The sequence below is a fragment of the Rhineura floridana genome, chromosome 3 (genome assembly GCF_030035675.1).
Source record: "Rhineura floridana isolate rRhiFlo1 chromosome 3, rRhiFlo1.hap2, whole genome shotgun sequence".
NCBI lineage: Eukaryota > Metazoa > Chordata > Lepidosauria > Squamata > Rhineuridae > Rhineura > Rhineura floridana.
The window spans coordinates 54,771,767-54,793,778 of record NC_084482.1 but is presented as its reverse complement, the minus strand read 5'-3'; the positions used below and the strand labels follow the sequence as shown (position 1 = coordinate 54,793,778).

General features: G+C 43.2%; 1 protein-coding gene across 1 annotated transcript; it reads right to left on the bottom strand.

Moving 5' to 3' along the window:
* Positions 1–10,470: 10,470 nt before the first annotated feature.
* On the bottom strand, positions 10,471–21,661 carry LGALS3BP (galectin 3 binding protein). Its single transcript, XM_061613361.1, is given in 11 exon segments — positions 10,471–10,700; positions 10,863–11,252; positions 11,255–11,330; positions 11,799–11,926; positions 11,929–11,948; positions 12,995–13,255; positions 13,871–13,946; positions 13,949–13,999; positions 19,705–19,807; positions 19,809–19,874; positions 21,620–21,661. Coding segments are annotated over 11 exon segments (1,443 nt in total).
* Between the last annotated feature and the right edge of the window lie 351 nt (positions 21,662–22,012).

Genomic DNA, 22,012 nt, shown 5'->3' with positions numbered 1-22,012 from the left:
CAGAAGCTGAAATTTCTAGGCAAGCTTGAGCTCTATCAGTGATGAATCTGGGTTTTTAAAAACCATCATCATCTGGAATTCCATACTAGCATACTGTTTCCAGCCTTCTGATCCCAGATGTTTGGAACCTATTTATGCTTATTCTTGTGAGAGAGAGGACATCTGCACATGCACAGTCGCACCCTGTTTATTTATTATTGCTTTACTTAGGGCTGAACCATGGCACTGAAAGGTTTCTGGGGCTAAACACCAATGAGCCCTGGCTTGAGTTAAGCTGTGGAAACTGTTTTCAGTGCTGCAGCTCAACCATAAAACTTGATTAGTCCCTACCCTTGTTGTGCCAGATGGAGGCTCATGGCAATGGAAGGAAAGACATTTAAGCTGTTGGCAGCAAGGCTGAAGGCTGCCCAGCATCTTGTTCCAATAGGTTTCTGCTGTTCTCCAGAATACAGGGATTTCTCAGTCCCTCACACCAGTGTCTAATCACTCAGAGGAAACTGAGAACCACAGGTCCCCTCTCCATACCATCAAGAGGCAAAAGTCTCACATGCTGTGTTTCAGTGTCTCCTTTCATAAGCTTGAGAGGCCTTCCAAAGCATTTTGATTTAGCTGTGCTGAGCTGAGCTTCCCAACATACAGTCAATGTATGTTCATATGCACTGAGCTTGATATCAGCAAGGTTCCAAGTAATGCCACATCAGTTAAGAGTCTGCTGTGTCCTGAACATGCTGAAGAAACAGCATGGGTGTTGGGTGCTGTGCTCACTGCATATTTTAGGGTGCTGTCCTCCACAAGCTTTTTCTTTTCTTTTCTGAAACAATTCCAAAGAACTATGGGTATCCTGACTGATGCCTGTTTCTTGCAGCAGGGACCATGGCTTCCATCATGATGGAAAGTCTAGCCATTTGATTGACACCATGCTCCTGATTAGCATGTGGTCCATTTGACATAAGGAAAAGTGGTTCACCTCATTCACTTTGTTCTGTTTTTCTCATTGGAATTCACTACTGCCCTGAGCTCTTCTCTAAGTCTCTCCTACTGAAAATGAGCAGAGGTCAAACTCTTCGGTGTCATAACTCCACTGCCATACCAAGCAACTTCATGTTGGCACCAGATCTTGTCCTTTGCCAGTTCCATCCTTATTTCTGAACGTAGCGAGAGCATTGTCCCCTTGGTCCTCCCTAAACCCTTCTGTTCTAAACTCAGGGCAAGATGCTGAAAAGGAGGTCTAGTTGTAGTACAGTAGCCTCAGAATGCCCCAGGGGTGTGCAGAAATGTGCAATAGGCACAGAAGGACATGCATGACTGTTTTGACAATGCTAGGGTCAGGAAGCCAGGGTGGAGGCGGGTCCTGCTGACGGCCAGGGAGTGGAGCCGGCTGAGCGCCCAGCAGTGAGTCATGACTGGAGATAAATGGAAACACATGTGCAGCCATTTGCGGGCTTTATTGCTCACAGCACAGAAAGCATGGACACTTAGTAAACACAGGCCAAGAGCCGGTCCAATCCTGGAACTTAGACATCTGCAGTTCCCACACCCACTGTCTCAGAAACCCAGGCATGGCGTGCAGGGAGGGAGGTCTTCCAACGAAATTCTTAATGCTGGTCCAATGCATTTTTCTGCCTGAATCAGAGCACAAATGGGGGGCCTGCCCTGCTGTGGCCAACACTTTTTAAAGCCTTGCTTTATCATTCAGGCACCAATTCCTGATTTCATTAATTGATGCTGCTTGAAGAAGTTTGCTTCACTCTGCCGAATTGTGGGTGAAACACACACACACTTATAATAGTTTCAATCAATGCCATTCTGACATTTAACACTTATGCTGCACATTTGTACAAATCCTGGGGTGAGAAACAACAGAATTAGGAAGATGTCCTGTTCTAGACAAAAACACAAGTGCATAGCTGGGAGGGTCCTCCTGGATTTAGCTGTATCAGGCCCAGGCAGCTTTAGAGGCTAAGAGTGCCTATTTTTAGCTATGGCTGGTTCACCAGCTATAGCCCTTCCTGGACCAGGAGAGCCTGGCCACAGTCACCCATGCTCTGGTAATCTTGTCATTATACTATTGTAATGTGCTGTATGTTGGGCTATCCTTGAAGATGGTTCAGAAGCTTGTGGCTGCTGCAGAATGCAACCACTAAAGTTTTGAGTGACACTGCAAGGAGGATTCATATAACACTAATCCTCCAGGATTGGCACTGGCTGCCTATCTGCCAATTCAAGGTGTTGACTCTGATGTATAAAGCCCTGAATGAGTTAAGATCCAAATGATGAAGCATCATTCTCTCCCTATACCTGACAGTCCAGGTCTTACGATTTTGTCTGTTTTACTGTATTTGTGATGTTTTACTTTGCTGTTGTATACTGCCCTAGGATTCTATATGATGAAGAGCTGTTTAGAAACAACATGACCTGGGCTCCTGCTGGGAGGAAGGGTGGGATATAAATCAAATTATAAATAAACAGATGTCTAGCTTTCCCATAACCACCACCCATCACAATCCTGCTTAAGAGGATATATAATTTTATATATGAAAGTAGGGATTCTGAAAAAAAATCATGGATCATTCCATTGGGGACCCCCTATAATCAATATTTTTTTATTTTATTTTAGACTCTTTTATCAGTTGGGGTGTTGAAGGTTTTGTCTCTGCTGATGGACAAATCTGTCAGTACACCCCTGGCTTCCCTTTCCATCCCAGATGCCAGTACCTTGTGTATTATCATGGTTTTCTATTGTACAGGTGTTTTGAAAAGAGATGAACATTCCCACTGCACTAAAGCAGGTGATGGCTTTGGGGAACTACATTCTGCCAGAGGGAAGCAATAATCTGAGCTGTCTCTCTTTCTCCTTTATATCTTTCTAGAGAAGCAGTTGAGATGCCACTCTTGGGCAGATGTGCTCTACCCCATACCTTTTTTACTGGTTCTGGGAGGCAGGGATGATCCAGATCTTATAATTGGATTCTAGGCACTAAGCTCACTTCCCCCGGTTCTTTGGATAAAGCCATGGCTGTTTGTAAACTAGTATAAAGCCAATGTAATTTTACAGTATTGATATGCGGCATCTACTATTATCCTGCTACTTATGTGTATGGTCAGCAACAGAGGCATGATACAAGTTATAAAAGAAGGAGCTGGGGCTTGGAGTGGTCTTTTGGACATCTATAAATAATTCTTCATAATAGACAGTAACATACTTCCTGTGGGTGCAATACTGTACAGTTGCTTTTAAGTAGCCCATTTCTCTAGGACTGCCATTCATAGTACTTCTTACGGAGCTTCCAGGTGACTTTGAAGCCTAATGTTTTCTGTGTTGTCCTTCCATATTTGTTTTCACCTATAATACTACTATAAAATGCAGTTGCATCATTTGTGTGCCCAGTGTGGATGGGCAAATCTCTTTTTAGGCATTTTTTAGGGTTCCTGTACCTGTCATTGTTTCCTGTTGATTGTGGCCTGTCAATTCTCTCATGGCCTCTCTTTAATTGCCCCATGTCAGATTCAGGGGGAGAGGGTGTCTTTAATTACTGGTTTTCTATTGTTATCTTTTTCATTTCATTTTTTAATGATGAAGCAACACTGTCTTGCTATTCTAAAAAAATGTAAAGAAAAAATACTCAAAGAAACAAGTAATTAAAAGCTCAGCCTCACTTTCACGGGAACAGAATGTGACATTAGGGCAATTTAGAGTAGATCTATGAATAACATAAGAGCCCTGTTGGATAGGCCAGTACTCTGTTTGCCATAGTGGCTAATCAGCTATTTATAGGAAGCCCACAAGCAGGACATGAGGGCAATAGCCCCCTCCTGCTGTTGTTTCTCAACAACTGCTAGCCATTGGCATGCTGCCTCTGATTTCTATTCAAGAGCCAATTAACAGCCTATTAATCAGTAATCCTCCAGCTTTGATCAGCAGTAAGCAATAACATTGGCAGGGTTTTAATTTAACATTGGAAGGGACCTATGCTGAATGGGATTTGTAAGTAAATAGAAGAATCTTGACCATGGAGAAGGGCATTGTTGGATAATATAAAGCTATATTCAGTGCTGTGTGTAATCTCCATTTTAATTCCACTTCCAGCTAATTAAAGTAAAGCAATGCCTTAGCAACGCTAAAGGGAAGATACCTTAAGAACAAGATATCACCACCAAAGCCTTTTTTAAAATTTGTTCACTAAATACTTTTTTGAAAGGAAAATAAAGCCCCCCTCCCAAAAAAAGAAAAAATGCAGACAAAACATTTTTCTGAACTTCTGAAAAAAACAGACAAAAGAGCCATGAACTGATACTAGGAACATTAAGAGAGAGCTTCATCCTTGGATATTTAGGTCCTGGCTGCTGGAGGATGACTTTTGAAAGAGACAGGACAGCTAATCACTCAGGATGGGACTCACATGCAGAGGCAGACTACATTGCTAGAATATATGATGGGCAAGGACCTCTCTGTTTTTTATATGGGACCAGCACTACTCCTAAGTTTTTGCTCCCTTGCAGGGTATTCACGTCAGGTTCTGTTTGTTCTACAACTTTTGTGCTGTTGCTTTCCGGACTGAAATGCTGACAGTGCTCATCTAGTGGCCTCACACCTGAACAATCAAAGCAGCTATTTAAATGCTGATACAGATACAGGAAATGACATATTTTTGCTGTGTATGTTGCAAACAGTCTCTCTCTTTTTTTAATATAAATTTTTATTCAAGATTTCAAAAACAAAACAAAACAAAAAGAAAAAGAACAAATGAATAACTAATACAATAAAAAATATTGACTTCCGATTTGTCATAAATCAGCTATAGGTCTATAGTATATAACAAACCTGTCCCTTAATATATTACAAAATCACTTTCCTCCAGTGGTTATCTTGGTTAATCATTAAATCTCATTAACATAATATCATTTTATTCTTTCCACAAAAAGTCAAAGAGAGGTTTCCAGTCCTTGAGAAATATATCTATCGATTTTTCTCCAAATAGACATGTCAATTAATCCATCTATTCAAGTCTAGTAAATCCAGTAGTTTCAACAGCTATTCTTCCATTATCAGTGTTAGTTCCATCTTCCATCATCCATCCTTGCACACATAATTCTGCTGTCATAGTCATATAGTAAGAGTCTGATAGGAATTTCCTTCATCACAAATATTTTCTTGCCATCAATTCTGACTGTGTTACTGAAATATTGTTGTAAAGTCATATCTCTGTTCTTCTTTTTTACGGGGTGCACTAGCACATCTCTTGAGAGTTTTTCCATTGTCACATATCTGGAATTAATTCTATAAACTTTCTCTATCTCAGGTTCCATCAGATCATTCCAGTCCAGAAATTTTTTTGAAACATTGATAAATTTATCTCTGATATCTTCACCAATTCCTTCAGAGACAGCGCTGAATTCCAAGCAATAATCTTTGTCACTAGGATCCATCACAGCTATAAAATCCAAATCTTTTTCCAATTCCACATTTGATATATCTATTCCAATCTCCAGGACTTGCACCTTCCCTTTAATTTTTCTTTCATCTTCTGTTGCTTGTCCAGTTATATCTTCTTTTCTCATAGAATCCTTTATTTCTTTCAACTCCTGTTTCATTTTGCCAAATTCAATTTTCATCTCTTGTCTGCCCTGTCTCAATTCTTGTTTCGTTATCTTAATCTCATTCATTATTTTCTGAAACATGTTTAGAGAGAGAACCCCTTCCTGTACATCCAGGGTCTCGGCCACTTTCTTGATTGTCATTCTTAAGACCGAAAAAAAAAACCCCTTCAGTTTCCAATATAGCCACTATTCCCAAGCAAAGAGCAATTTATTTCTTTTTCCAGCAACAAAGGAGTTAATATTCCAAGCCTGTTGACATCATCTTCTAGACAGACTGCCTTATCTCTTATGTTACCAAGAGTGCAAAACAAATTTAGTTCACAGCATCAAAATAATTAGTGGCATAAAGAATAAGCAGATTCGTCAAAATAAAGTAAACCAGAAAAAATAGTCCCAGACAAATAGTACTCAAATGTTCGTATTAATCAGATTTTCCTCCTCAGATTAGATGCCCCTCATCCGTTTATATCTTTATAATGCTCAATTCCATGCCAGCTTTTTGCAATAAAAACAAAGATAAGCTATTTCGATTTTCTTCTTCCTTAATTCCGTGTATAAAAGAGAAAGGTATAACTCACCCAGGGATTCTTTGTTGCTGATTCTATAACAAATCTCTTTTACTGTAACAATGATAAGGATGATAGGAGTAGACAGAAGAATGCTTGCCTGTTAAAATCCGTTTTTCTTTAAAGAAAAAAAAGTCTCGCTTAGTCAGTTTGAGCTTGCTTGAATTCCCTAACTCCGTCCGACGCTGCTGGCTACACCTTCGTTCATAGGCGATCCTGATGAATTCCAGTCCCCAACAAACACAACGAAGCTTCTGTGGGTGATCTCTTCGTTTCTCCCTTGCCTGGGAGAAAGTTTTTACCAGTCAAAAAATTCTTCTGACTGGTTTTAAAACTGAAAAAGCTTCCTCTGAGACGGGAGCTCGTCTCAGAGGCAGTCACAGGCGGAGCAATCCTCCTGGGAAGTCTCTCTGAGGCTGAGAAGGAAATCTCTCTGGAGCTGGATAACAACCCCCATCCCCATGTGCAATAAGTACCCTAGCTTCTCAAGGAACTTAAGAGCATCAGCACACCCCAGAGAAAGAGGTAAGAGATCCTGGTAACCTAAGAGCCTGTTTCTTTATAAACACAGATCAGAAGACCAGCTTCCTATGTCCATATATTATTAATCAGCCAATGGATTATGTCCAGTGTGGATGGATATAAATACAGATAGCAATGTGATTTATCAGTGGAATAGACAGCAATCGTATAGATGATTTTTTTAATCTATGAAAAGGTCTTCCATTGTAACTTCACATGCATGTAACAGAAATGGTTCATGTTATTGCATAAATTATTTAGTGAAATGTGATCAAATTATTCCAGTATAGGAGAAATACATTATCCTGCAGGAAATTTCTCCAGATTTGGAAACTAGCCCTTGATATATCTATCAAGCAAGGATTTAGCCTGCATGTAATCATTCAGCCCTGGTCAGAGGAGGAAGCTGCAAGGGGTGGTAGACATGGAAGGCTCTTTCTGACAGTAGGCCAGAACAAGTCAGGCAATATGCCCAGACTCCTGTAAAAGCTTCCAAGTCAAGCCTGCTTGCAGGTCTGCCCAACTTTGTTACAAGAGGTTAAGAAGCAAATTACATGTGATGCTAGACCTCTTGTTAGCAAATGTCAGTGTGTTTTTTAAAAAGACTCAATAGCAAGTGTTCCTTCCCCCAGATTTTCACTGGGACATCAATGCATGAGGATTGGAGATTTAACCCTTCTCCTGCCATACTCCTAATGAAAATTTCTCACTTTGTGGCTCTTTACACCAATAGAAGCTTTTCTTCCAGGGCTAATAGCAGTCACAGGCTGGAAGGACAGTTTTGTTGGGTCCACTCCACATTGGGAGAGGAAAGGATTAAACCTTGTATTCTGCACACATTGAGGTCCCAGTGGAAATCGAGACACCCTGACGTGGCAGCTCAAGATGCATTTCACATCCCATCTGATTGAGCTCTTCCCTTGTGGAATGCTTTGCTTCCTTCCGTCATTACACATGTTCCCTAAAATGCAACATGTATGACTGCCTGAAGGCTGTAGCTCAGTGGCAGAGCATCTGCCTTGCACGCAGAAGGTCCCAAGTTCAATCCCGGGCATCTCCAGGTAGAGCTGGGAGAGAATCCTATCTGAAACCCTGGAGAAATGCTGCCAGTATAGATAATACTGAACTAGATGGACCAATGGTCTGATTCAACATAAGGCAGCTTCCTCTGTTCCTATGTTGACCATGTGATGTTCCTGCTTATAGTGTAAATATGGTAAGTGCTGTTTATATAGAAGACATATGGTAAGTGGAGTGAAAGAGGAGGGGGGGAGTACATGAGCAGTAGAATGCTGGATGATTGGCTGAATGTTTAAAATGGCTGACAGTATAAATGGAAGAATGACAGTTGAATCTGGGTGGATGTTGGGAGTGTGGAAAAAGAGGTGTTTGAGGGTGGAGGTCAGGAGTGTGGAGAAAGAGGGAGTTGGAGTTCTGATTAATAATAAGTCAAGTACAAAGCAGGAATAGATGAAACCATACGCTTGTGAAACATTCTAAAACTAATCTTGTTATTTCTGATATTTAATAAATACTTATTTGGTTTACCAAAGGCCTGATCCTTGGCTGGGGGATATACATACCAGAAGGGAGGGCAAGGTAATTACCAAGGCTGAACAGAAACAGTATCTAATGGTGGCAGCGGTGAAGGGAGGAATAATAACAATTCAAGTATCCAGAGCAACCCAGAGTTGTATGCGTTATCTATAAAGATACAAGGGGGTTGGGAACAGCATAAGCACGCAGTCACAAAAGTAACCAGCTAGAGAGAGACTCAGGCAAAGTCTCTGGGAGTATTGGTTATAGGATGTGACTGGTGGTGTTGCCTAGCAGGGGGATCTAGTGAGATCTGTGCTAGAGCAGAGTGAGAAACCATATAAAGGATGGTCCGGACTGGTGGTATCCCTGGTGGTGCCTAGTGAAAGGCAGTAGCCACAAGCAGGTGGGAACCTGACAGGGAGAACCAGGGAAGGACGTCACAGACCTCCCCCCGTGTTAATAGCAACTCCTCCATTCCATGGTGGTGGGCAGGTGATCTTGCATTGCTTGCAGTAACATCTATGTCAAAAGAGACAAGGCTCTCTTCTCACTTTGTTTCTTCTTGGCCGCCTCCTTCAAGAGTTGCTAGTCTTGCCCCATTTCCAGACTCCCTCACAGAAACTGACTATTATGGATGGAGTTCTTGTGCTTCTCAGCATCCTACCAGTTTCGTGCAAACTTGCAGAACATCCATAAGACCACACCTGTGAAGGCCATGAGAACCAATACTTCGTTTTATTTCATAACATGGACAGGTCTTAGCCAAAGGAAAGCCAATTTTGGTGCTGCTGAACCTGCTAAAACTTAAGTTTAAGCTTTTGGATGGAGACTTTGTTCTGCAACATGTATAGGGGAACCATCCACACCTTGCTGTTTGGTTACTTTAGGACATGGCAGGAAAACTACTCTCTCGCGACTCCAAGCTAGTTTCAAATCTATGTTAAATTAAGTCTTTGTCCAATATGAAATACCAACGGAAATACTTCTGATTGGTTCCCAGACACCCGATTTTAACTGTGTAAAACAGAGCTTTCCATGTATAGAAGACCTATTTTTCCCTAGGGCACATTGAGGTCCCAGAGGTTCTTAACCTTTTGTGGGTCATGGACCCCTTTGAGAATCTGATGAAAGCTATGGACACCCATAAATAAATAAGCAAGCAAATAAATAAAAGTTTATTACATAGGGAGGGGAATTCACCCAATTCACAGACCCCCTAAAGCCCATCCATGGACCTCCTAGGGGGGCATGGTCCATGGGCCACAGGTTAAGAACCCCTGCCCTAGAGAGAAAGCAACATGAGCAAACAATCTGCCAGAACTCAGACTGAGCAGGCAAAAGTCTATAAGCATATGGCTTAGTAATTTTCTAAGAAATCTGAAAAGATTTTTTAATGTTTTCACCCTGCATCTCTGGCTTTGACCATCTTCCATTATGTAAGAAGTTTAATTGTTAGCCTGCTGTTTTGTATGCCTGAATTTATGTTCTGTTTGGTGTTCTTTGAATAAACCTTTCTATTATTTTAATATTCTGCTCCTGTGAATGCTTAACTGGGGTAAGCCTTAGTGGGACTTCAAAGTAAACACAGACAGGATTGAGATACATGACTACTAGCTTTGCTGAACTACACGGGCTTACCACAGGTACTCACTGGGAGGGTGCAGGGATTCTTTAGCTCTGTAGGATTAGAAAAAGAAACTGGTTCCCTTCACAAAGGAAAAATACATTGCACACATTCAGAAGAACTGCCCTGTTAGGTCAATTTTCAGAATAGCAGCTAATACCCTTCATAAGGGAAAGACACTCTGAATGCTTAAAGGCATTTTTCTTTTTAGAGGAAAGGCATGACGTTTTTTTTTATCACCAAAATACTTTAAATCAAAAGCTGACAATTTGTTTTTAACTTTTTATTAAGAGAGAATCTCAAGCTAGGGAAATATAAAAGTGCAGGGAATACACATCCGACAGCAGAAGGACTCCAAGTCAAGACTCTTCCACTAGGATTCACGATTCATCACAGATGCATCTATAAAACTTGAGGGTGAAAAAAATTACCCAATCTGTTAGAATCAGGTCAGCATGATACAGATGCTGGGGCTGAACTATTAAGATACAATGCTGGATTTACAGTAGGAATCGCAGCTAGAGGACAACAGTGAAAGCAGTGGTACTATCTGACATGCCTCAAGGGCAGGTTTTGACTTGATACAGAGTCTACCTCTGTAAGAAAGAGGGTCCTAGCCATTTATGCATTCAGCTTGTAACCAGGATGTGCAACAGCAAGAAAATCCAAGTAGCAAGTTGAACAAGGAAAGGAGGCAACACTGGTGACATTAGGGACCACAGACACACCTTTCTGAAAATTGACAACACTTGTGATATAGAAACATTGGCAGAGGAAGTGTGCTTTGTTCTCATACTGGATAGAGTTGTCAAGAGAACCAGTCAATGTAAGATGGAAAATAGGGGTACTGCCTAAGGAAGAGCAGCTAGCATTTTAGCTGTTTTGTGCAAAAGCATGGTAGGTGAAGGACCTGGATATCATCTAGGTCTTGAGAAGGAAGCTATTGTGTTTGGTTGTTTCAAATGGCTGGGAGAGTTGATCCATTGAAGCGGTAGGGAATATATTGCTGCAACAAGCAATCATAGTTAGGTACATGCTCCAAGTGGACCCAGTGTAAAAACCAGGGATGTATAAATCACTTGTGAGGTCATGGAGCTTGTACTGTTCTAGGAATGGTGCCTGGCACCATGTGGAACCAAGGGCCTCCATAATCTTCCTCTGGAAGATTTTCTCCTAATTCTCATAAAAGGTCAGATTGCAGTGTTGCTCAAACAGCTACTTTGGAAAGAGCATGGGGAAACTGACCTTTTCTACAAGGCCTTTCTTTATTTCATTGGTTTGGGCTCACTGGTCCACAGCTTTCAGCAGTGACCATTCATTCTCAATCGCCACATCTGTAAGGGACAGCAGAGTCTCCATCATCTCTGGCACAAGGGCCAGCCAGGCTTCAGTGTGAGTCAAGCCTCATAGTTCCAGTCTAGGTACTGCATTATGAGATCCTGCAGCTAGGCATCTCCACTGGTTAGGCTGTAATCATATAGCTTCAATTAACCATGAAAGGTGTTAAAAGAGTATTGGTAAATTAGCCGAGTTTAGCTGAATGTACCTGTGCAGAGTGAGTGTGGTTTACCTGAGAGAACACAAGCTTTTACCTTGCCTTGAGTCACTGTAGACTTGGTAAAACAAGCAGAGACTTCTTTATTAATAGAAATACATACTTGACAGGAAAAGCTTACTCCTAGCTAGCTAGCTAAGTAGAAGGTGCAATGACCAGGCTTGGTTGTTTCCCCCATGCTAGAAGAGAGAGACAAAGACAAAGATGTCTGCTGTCCCTCGGCTGGTCTGAGAAGGAGAAAACGGAAGTAAGGTCAGCTCCATGAGAGTATCAGCTTATAATGGAAGACAGAGGAACATAGGTAAGGACAGGCAGCCTAGCCAGCTGGAGGATCCTACCTCTATCTCTCCTTAGGTGTGCAGAGAAAACCAAATAAGAGTTCCTCTTGCCACACTTCCAATAAAAGGTAGGGTCCAATGGAAGGAGGTAGGGGAAAAACCTGGCTGCAGCATGCTTGCAGACCTGGGACTCCGTAGGCTGAAGCCAGCTTGTGGAAGCACTTTACTGAGCTCCCTGTCACTTAGTCTGCCCTGAGTAGAAGTACCTGAGTAGAGGGAAGGAAACAAGAAGTGAGATAATTGCTATTCAGCTGCCCATGACTTATTTTTATCCTGAGGGGTTTTAAAAGAGAACGGCTTAGATCTTGGAAAAGAATGCTTAGTGGTGCCCCAAACACAACCAATTAAAAAAAACCCCTGAGGTTTTCTTAAAATGCTCAGTTTCCATTACCTTCTCCACATGAGGAGAAAGGGAGGGGGGGGAAACAAGCAAGACCAGTGTGGTGTACTAGATAAAATATTACAGTTAAGCCTGTAATTTAACTGAACTAGATTCAGTCTTAAGAGCAAGCCACATATTGCATGCAAATGCCAGAAAGCCCCTTTTTGGGTTTTATAATGAAAAGGAACCTCATGAGGTGGCGTGGGTGAGGGGTTGGGTGCTTAACGCTTGCCCTGCTTGTTATTTTTTTGCTGGAAACCACCCACTTCACATTTGTGTGCTGCAAAGATAATTATAAGGGCATTGGAGACCCCTGCCTACTGGGTATGTATGTGAGAAGACATCCTGGTAAGCAGAAACCCCACTGCTTAACGTTTGCTTCAATCAATTAAAATTTGTCCTGAAAAATTTAATCAACAAAAGCTTTAACTCGATTAACTACCAATTTAAAAAATGAATGCATCCAGCTTTGGTTTTTACTCTTCCTGAATGTCTTTCCTGGTTTCCCCTGCCCCTAAGAAACCAATGGTACAGGGAAGCTGTATAAAAAGTTTCTGTCTGCCCATGAAACATAAACATCACATAAAGCAGGCAGGCTATCCCTCAGGACAGTAGTTCTCTGTCCTTCTCACTGGCCACATTTTACAGAAGATGGGAGGCTAGTCAGGTATCTGCCAAGCCTTTTGGGGTGCTTCTGTTGTCTGAGTGAGTGCTTTGCTTTAGATTAGCACAGTGAAGGAGCTAATATTAGGTACAGAACAGTATACTGTATGGCTTGAATAGTGTGGGGATCATCTCATATTGATGAACAGAATGCAAAAGTTATGAGAGTAGGTTGGACTTGCTGTGTTGAGCCCTCACTATTCTCACCTGAGAAAGCTGTTCACATTGGGTAGGCACTCCTCATCTACCTGCAGTTTGCAAGAGTCATTACTCTCCTGGAGCAGAAAGCTGGCCTCACTGTTTGTACAATGAATCAGTCTATATGCACACAGACTCAAGAGTTCAGTGTTGTTATCTGCTTTCAGCACAGTGATGTTGAGGTCACAGTTCTGCTGGCTGTCATACAATTTGCCAAAGTCCTCAGGAAAACCTCCAGAATGATCCAGGGAAAAACACCCCAGGATTAAACTTAATTTCTGGAACGATGGGAACAAAAATTAGTCGCAAGGAAAACAGAAAACCTTGCTGACCATGAATTTGTAGTATAATTTGCTCTAAAACACAGCCCCACTACAAAGTGTGTGAGAGAACACTTAATGGAACAATAGCAGCAAAATGACTTTATTTCCATATATAAAAATGTATGGAATTAGTCCAGGTCGAAGGCTAAATGGTGTTATCCAACATTTTGCAAGCACAATGGGACTTCCCCTTCCTTTTCAGACCCCCATGTCCCCCCAAATTCTGCTCTGAAAGGTCCCTGAGCCCTCTGGAGCGATCTGGAGGTTTGAGGGAGCTGCAGGGTGGGGGAGAGGAAAGGGAAGTCCCATTGCACAAGGGGCAGTCCATTCCACTGGTGGATAGACAGTTGGCTGTCACCCACAATCATCTAAGAAATTGAATTATAAATGTCAAGCTGAAATAGCAAAACCAGCTAGGCTAGGTTTGAGACAGGTATGACAACAGAGTGGAAGTTCGACCTGGGCAGCCCCCTATTTGAAACTGGGCAGATTTTATCCTCCTGCTGCCAGCATTCCCACCTGTGACCCTTGGTGGCACAGCAAACCACATCACACTGAAGACTCATTGTCACCGCACACTACACCTGCATCCTCCCCATGTCCGCAGTTGCCAGTCAACCAGCCTTGAGAGTGACAATGTGCACCTCTGTCCCATCACAAACAACATAATCTAGAACAATGGGTCCCAACCCTGTGAAGAAAGCAAATGTAGCAGTCAGTCACACCAGAGATAGGGAGTACAAAAGAAGGTGTGGTGTTTAAAAAACAAACAAACACCTAATATGACAATAAATAATATACCCATATTGTAGGTTGGAGAGGGTGGCTGAAAGTGGCTTACAATTGACTTGCAATGTACCCCATGCTAATATTGCAGGTCGGAAGTGGGGCTGAGACTAGGATGAATTTCCAACATGCAGAACTTGCCTCAGGTTGCAGCAAAGGTCAATTCAGCTCAGTTATCCCTCAGAGCCACTCCCAGTCCAAATCCTGCACTGAGCTGTATGCAGAAGCTTCCTCATGTTCCAATGACTTGCATGCAGAAACATTGCGCTTTTAAATGCTTAAAAACTAAACCTCAACTAATTAACTTTCACACAAAATAAGAGTTAGAAAGAGAATGTATTTGTTTGGTTTATATATCCTTTTTCAAGCAATATGCCTACCGAAGCACTTTACAATGACAATTAAACATTTCAGAACAGCTTAAAAATAATATAGAATTAAAATCTACAACAAAACAGTCTAAGGATGCTTCCAGGTGGTTGCTGTTTTGTGAATGGGATTCAGTTGCATATCAGCAAATTCAGATTCACGCATAATGTGGCTTTGGCATGCTTGCACAACAAACCCACTTTCCAAAAAAAAGTGTACTGTTAAAAACAGTGATGGGAAAATGCACTGGAAAGTGTGGGATAACTATGGGGAACAGCTGCAACACTGAGGGACTAGAGAACACCTGCCCTGGGAGTGAGTATCTGAGCATCTGGGTGCTTGCTTGCTCCTCTGGGTTGCTGTCTCTCAAGATAGCTGCAGTCCCTAGTAAGTGCTGCAAGGACTGGGACCCCCTGCCTGACCCTGACTCCAGAGAGAGGCTGCAGTAAATCTTACAGCCTCTTGCATCAGCTCCTGGCTGGGTCAGGGGGCATAAAAGCCCAGCTGCCCATGAGTGGCGGGTCTGACACCAGCGGGTCTCCACCGAAGGGGTGATACCAAAGGGGCTAGCCCCTTGGGGAGTCCCGAGGGCAAGGCACTACCCCCTTCCATTTTTTTTAATTAATCTAGAGGAGATTGGTAATGGACAGGTCATATGGCACATGTGTAGTTCCTGCACAGGGTGAGAGCCTGTGCAGTGATCTGAACAATAAGAGAAAGTCACCAGAGTCAGACAGGAGGGAGTAGATGTGCCCGGTGTGAAAAATATTGAGTGGGTCTGACCCCAATTCTCTCAGAGGCCTACTGGGATAACTGGTTCAGGTAGGTTTTGTTGGGAAGAGGGAGGTATAGCCATGGAGAGGTGGTGAACTACCATAGAAGACAAGGGCAAGGCTATCTACACCTTGTTCCTCGCTCCCACTCCCCTCATAGACTGGTTCCTTGTTGCTCATCTGCTGTGCTCACTGGCCTGTGTGCAGGGCTGGCTCCAGGAATGGTGGGGCCCTTGGCCATCAGCTTGCCCTGGCCCCCGGTGTGTGTGTGTGTGTGTGTGTGCGCGCACACACATGCACGCACACAGCCCCCCACCTACCTGTCTGCTGTCTTTTACCATTGCCCTTAACGAAGATGGCGGCTGCGGTTTCCCTAAGGGGATGACGCCTCCGCCGCCCTCTTTGTTGATGGCACGCATGCGTGCTACGCGTGTGCATCTCTGCCATCAACTAAGATGGTGGCAGGGGCTTCAGTACCTTAGGGAAACTGCGGCCACCATCTTTGTTAAGGGCAATGGTAAAAGACAGCAGACAGGTAGGTGTGGGGGGGTGTGGATCGTGGAAGGGGATCAGAGGGGCGGCTGAGGAGCCCTCTGTAGCTCCAGGGGCCGTCGGGCCAGTGCCCCACCTGGCCGCCCTTTAGAACCGGCCCTGCCTGTGTGTGTTGTTTAATGCCAGATCAGTACACAGTAAGACCACACTCATCCATGATTTGATTGTGGATGAAGGTGCCAATTTGATGTGCATTACTGAGATCTGGGTGGGTGAGCTGGGAGGAATTGATTTGACCCAGCTTTGTTCACCTGGATAATCGGTGAAACACTAGCACAGGCTGCAGGGATGGCAGGGAGGAGTTGCTGTGGTCTACAGAACTTCCATTTCTGTCACCAGGAAACTACTCTGTCTTGGAGCTGGCTGTGAGGGCCTGCACCTGGTGTCAGGCCAAGGAGACAGTAAGCATTGCTGCTGGTATACCATCCATACTGCTGCCCTGAGGCTTCTCTGACCGAGCTGGCAGAGGCCATCTCGGCTGTGGTATTGTTGGAGCCCAGAACAATAGTCCTGGGTGATTTCAATGTCCATGGTAAGGCTGCCTCTAGTGTTCCAGCTCGGGACTTCATGGCCTCCATGACGACCATGGGGCTGTCTCAAGTCGTCACTGGCCCGACACAGGGCAGGGCACACACTTGACTTGGTTTTTGCTCTATATGAAGGAAGGGGTGGTCTGGAGATGGGGGGGTGGATGTCACCCCATTGTCATGTTCAGATCTACTTCCTGGTGAAGTTTAGACTTATGTCTCCAATCCTCCCCTGCAGGGGTGATGGACAGATTAAGATGGTCCGCCCCCAAAGACAAATGGCATCCACAGGATTCCTGAAGGCCCTGGGGGAGTTCCCAGTAGATGTATTTTATTTATTTATTTATTTATTTTATTACATTTTTAAACCGCCCTATAGCAACAAGCTCTCAGGGCGGTGTACAAGAGGATAAAAACAGGTTAAAATACAAGTGAGCATAAGTACAATACACTACAAAAGATATATAAAACAAGATTAAATCAAAATAAATTAAAATTAGAATTTAAATTTAAAAATTTAAATTTAAATTTAAAATGTAGTAGGTGACCCTGTTGAAGCCCTTGTCACACTGTTGAACAGCAAGGCTATTGACAGTTGCCTCTGAGCACCGTCTTTGACATAGTGGAGCCTGGTTTGCACCTTGGTGCACCAGTGAGCTAAGGGCAATAAAACAGGCTGGACAACGGTTAGAGAGCAGGTGGCGAAAGACATGCTATGAGGCTGATCGGTCACGAGTAAACATCATAACTCTGCCTACTGTGAGGGCGGCGAAGAAGGCCCACTTCTCTGTCACCACAGCATCCTCAAGTAGCAATCCAGTAGAGTTCTTCCGTATTGTCATGGATATGTTGACATCAGCTCCAGGAAATGGAGTTTTAGACCCTTTGGAGGCCCACTGTGAATTGTTTGCAAGGCACTTTGAAGGAAATGTTGCTCGCCTCCGTAGCAATCTTGATGCCCCATCCATGTCTACTGTAGTCCCCAGTGAGGTGTCCAGTGCAACGTCTGCTGCAATTTCTTGGGAACGGTTTCAGTTGATGCTCCTGATGATGTGGAGAAGGTGCTTGCAATGACGCGGCCAGCAACATGTCCTCTTGACCCTTGCCCTTCTTGGCTTTTCAAAGTTTGGTGAGGGGGGTTGATCGAGTGGATCCAGGGTGTGGTCAATGCATTGTTATGGGAGGGAGTGGTTCCAGCTGCCCTGAAAGAGGCAGTGACCCAACCACTCCTGAAAAAGCCCACCCTGGACCCATTGGTTTGTGACAGCTATTGCCCGGTTGCAAATACCCCTTTTTTAGGGAAAGTGATTGAGAGGGTTGTGGTGCAGCAATTGCAAGTACTCTTGAATGAAACAGATCATCTTGACCCATCCCAGTGTGGGTTCAGGCCTGGTTATGGGACTGAATAGGCCTTGGTCACCCTGATGGATGACCTTTATTGGGAGAAGGACAGGGGTAGTGCGACCCTCTTACTCTTACTTGATCTCTAGGCAGCTTTTGATACCATTGACCATGGTATCCTTCTGGGCCAACTTGGTGAGCTGGGTATTGGAGGCACTGTTTTACAGTGGTTCCGATCCTATGTCCAGAGTCATTTTCAGATAATAGCATTGGGTGACTGTCTTTTGGCCCCCTGGCAGTTGTGCTGTGGGGTGCAACAAGGTACCATCTTGTCCCCCATGCTGTTTAACATCTATATGAAGCCCTTGGGAGCTGTCATCAGGAGATTTGGGATGAGGTGTCAGCAGTACGCTGATGATACCCAGCTCTGTTTCTCTGTAATATCTGAATTGGGAGAGGCCATGCAAGCCCTGGACCCCTGCCTGGACTTTGTGGTGGGCTGGATAAGGGCCAAAAAAATTCAGTCTGAATCCTAGCAAGACAGAGATGCTGTGGGTTGGTGGTTCTTGAGTTCAGATAGTTGATAAGTTGCCTGCTTTGGATGGGATCATACTTCCTCAGAAAGAGCAGGTCTGTAGTCTGGGGGTGCTCCTGGATCCATCTTTGTCACTAGAGGCCCAGGTGACCTCAGTGGCTAGGAGTGCCTTTTACCAGCTTTGGCTGGTAAGACAGCTGCATCCGTTTCTGGACTGGGATACCCTGACCACTGTTGTCCATGCACTGGTAACCTCCAGGTTGGATTATTGTAATATGCTCTACGTAGGGTGCACTTGAAGTTGGTTCGGAAGCTGCACCTGGTGCAAAAGACTGCTCACTGGGGCAGGGTATTGCCAACAAGTCACCCCGCTGCTGAAAGAATTGCACTGTCTGCCTATTAGCTACCCGGGTAAGTTCAAGGTTCTAGCTTTGGTGTACAAAGCATTATACAGCTTGGGGCCGGATACCTGAAAGACTGCCTTATCCCTTGTATACCCAGTTGATCACTGCACTCTGCAGGTGAGGGCCTCCTGCAGATACCATCTTATCAGGAGGTTCGTTCTGCACAACATAGGAAGTGGACCTTTAGTGTAGTGGCACCTACCCTTTGGAATTCCCTCCCCTTAAATATTAGACAGGCGCCATATCTGTTATATTTTCGGCAGCTACTGAAGCCCCTTCCTCTTTTAACAAGCCTTTAAGTAGAGACCTTATCCCAGTCTGCATCTGTGTTGGAATTGCTTTTTAATATGTTTTTAAACCTTTTTTTAAAAAAGATGTTTTTAAAGCTTTTTAAAAATGTTTTTAAGGATGTTTTGTTTTAATATATCTTAAAGTCTGTTTTTATGATGTTTTAAAGTTTTTTTTAGTGCTTTTGTTTGCTGCCCTGGGCTCCTACTGGGAAGAAGGGCAGAATATAAATCTAATAATTAAATAACTATTGCTTGCAGTGCCGTCGAATAACCTTACCACAAACAAGTCAGAATGAATAAATATAAACAGCTGGCACTGTATAACCTCTCTGTAAACTTTGTGCAAACAAATCGCGATGAACACTCAACAAACAAGTCATCTGAAAGCCGTGCTTTTTTTGTGTGATGGAACTTAAAGTATGAGTACCGGCTCCTAATTTTTTACAAAAAAATAAAAAATAAAATAAACCGCTGTCTTAAAGTGACTAAAAATAACGGGCAATAGTCAAGATACAGAGAGAAACCTAAATGCCTGGGTGAAAAAGTAAGTTTTTCACTAGTGGCACAAACTCCTAAGAGTCGCTATAGATCATATTAGATCATATCTGGATAGGAAGGGAATACCATAGTTGGCTATACCAAAAATTAGAAAAAATGAATTGGACGGGATCTTGGAGGCAACCTAGACAACTACCTGGAACTGCAGTGCAGGATGCAACTACATCATCCCAGACAGATGGCTGTTCAGCCTCTGCTTAAATGCCTCCAGTGTAGGAGAGTCCACCAATTCCTGAGACAGGCTGAAAACCAGTATTGTACCTTCTCCATATGCTGCTTTTGTCTTTGCTTCTGCTCCATTTATGAAGCCCAGGGAATGGCAGATCACATGTGCATCAACAATATTTCAGTTATCATGGCATACTTGTCCCCCAACGGCCATCATAGTACATCTCCACTCGGCCCTCACTATGAGAGTTCCCCTGAATCAGCTACCCTTTCAGGTTTATAGCCAATAAGTGAAGTCAGGGTTGTGATTTGTTGACCTCTAGTCAGTACCTAGACCCCATTGCTAGGCCAGAAAATGTCTTTTCCCCTGCTTATCTGAAAATCACACCACTTTAAGCTGTTTTGCAATGGTTTATATTTGTTTTTATGGTTATTGGATTTTAAAGGGATTTATTTCTTATTGTGAGCTGCCTTGGTTTCCAGTCTGCAACCCTACCTCGCAGGGTTGTTGGAAAGACTCCATATACACACACACTAGAGATGTAAAAATACATACACCCCATATAATAGTTTATTGTCAAAACCACTTGTCATTGCAGAACATTTTTAAAAGGTATAAAATCAGTATTAGTTTCCTACATAATAAAAGCTGTGATACCTACGTAAGCCCTGCCTAATTGCTTTAAAAAGTAGGATTGGAGGGGGAGAGAAAGTTTTACAACACAAATACAATTCTTTGCTACGTTCAGTCCAAAGTCCCATTAATTTACAGCACAATTCTAACCATGTCTAATCAAAAGTAAGTCCTATTGAATTCAATGGGGTTACTCCCAGTATATAGGATTAGCATTGCAGCTTTACTCCTAGAAAAGCAAGTACTGGATTAAAGCTTCATATTGGGAAGGTTTTCAAAACAGTGCCCTCTACAACAACCCAGGAAAATTAAAACTTGCTTGACTTCTGCACACAAGAGAGAAAAAGACTGAAAGCTATACACTTACTCAATTGATGAGATTTTCAGAAAAGCAGGAAAAAACAAGTTTTCTGATTTGCAAAGGGCTCTTGTTTCTGCCTTGTCAATCACAGCCCTGACTTCACTTATTGGCTACAAACCTGAAAGCTCATTTAACTGAAGTTGGTGTGTGTGTGACATTTTGGTGTACATCTCAGGATCCAGACCACCTAGAAATTTATTTATTTTTAATGAAAGCTGAGAGTCTGGAGATTAAGGTGACTCATTCAAAGACCCAGAGAGCACCCCAGAAATCTGGAGTCTCCAGGCAAAAACCAGACACCTGGCAACCCTAGTTCAGAAGGAGTAGAGCTTTCATTTGGAAAGCTTTCAAGCAGCCTCCCACATGGTAGATGCATAATAAGAAAATATGGTGGGGCAGTATAGTGATTGGCAATGCACCACATTTAAGAATTACTGTACTCATTTTCATTTACCCACACAGTGGCACAGTTCCAGACAAATATTGTCACTTCAGACAAATATTTTGAGTCCATCCATAAATAGGGTAGTGAATGGAAGGAGAAGTCTTCTTTCCTCCATAGACACAACATGTCTCTCTTAGGCTGTTCCCAGCCTCCCCCTGCCAGCAACAGCAACATGTATAAGGGCTTCCACTTCTTTTCAACTGCAAATTTCAGAAACTTGAGATTTCAATGAAATATTAAGTGAAATTATTCCAGCAGAGGTTATAAATCCAAAACAGGGTGCGTTCTTCTGCCCCACTGAGCATGGCAGCTATGACTTCAGTAACATGAACTGCTTGTCCAGACAGTGTTTTCCTGAACACCTGGTTTGGTGCTGTAACACACAATGGAAAGCTCAGACATGAAACTAAAATCGGTTCCAAGCTGCCATTTTGCAATTTCTAGTACTCTATCTGATCAAAGGCACAGATGCAGACTGAATAAGTAAATAGTATATCAACACCACTGCATTACAAAATAAGCCTTGGATGGCCCTAAATCATAAATCAAGCTGACTGACAGACTGTACCTTAACAATGTGCCAATATGGTGCATCCAACCAAAGGATCATGCCAGGTTTTATTCAAACTGCACCTGTATCTTTGCACCACATACAGAACTAGGAGCTGAAAACAAGGAACTGGGAAACAACTTTATCCTCAAATCAATATACCTCTGCAGGAAGAAAGCAATGCAGATCTCAGGAGGCTAATTGTGGCACAAATGTTGACAGCCACATCCCACAGGGAAATTGGGGGCACTGAACAAGCCCTCCTGGTCCTCAAAATTTATCACCTAGATGAAACCTTGGAAGAACAGGTCTCAGAGCTAGCTGCTACTTGTAGATATGCTTTCAGTAGCCTTTTCCCTCTGCAAGGGTGGGGGACCTATTAAATTGGTCCGCCCCCGGAGACTAATGAAT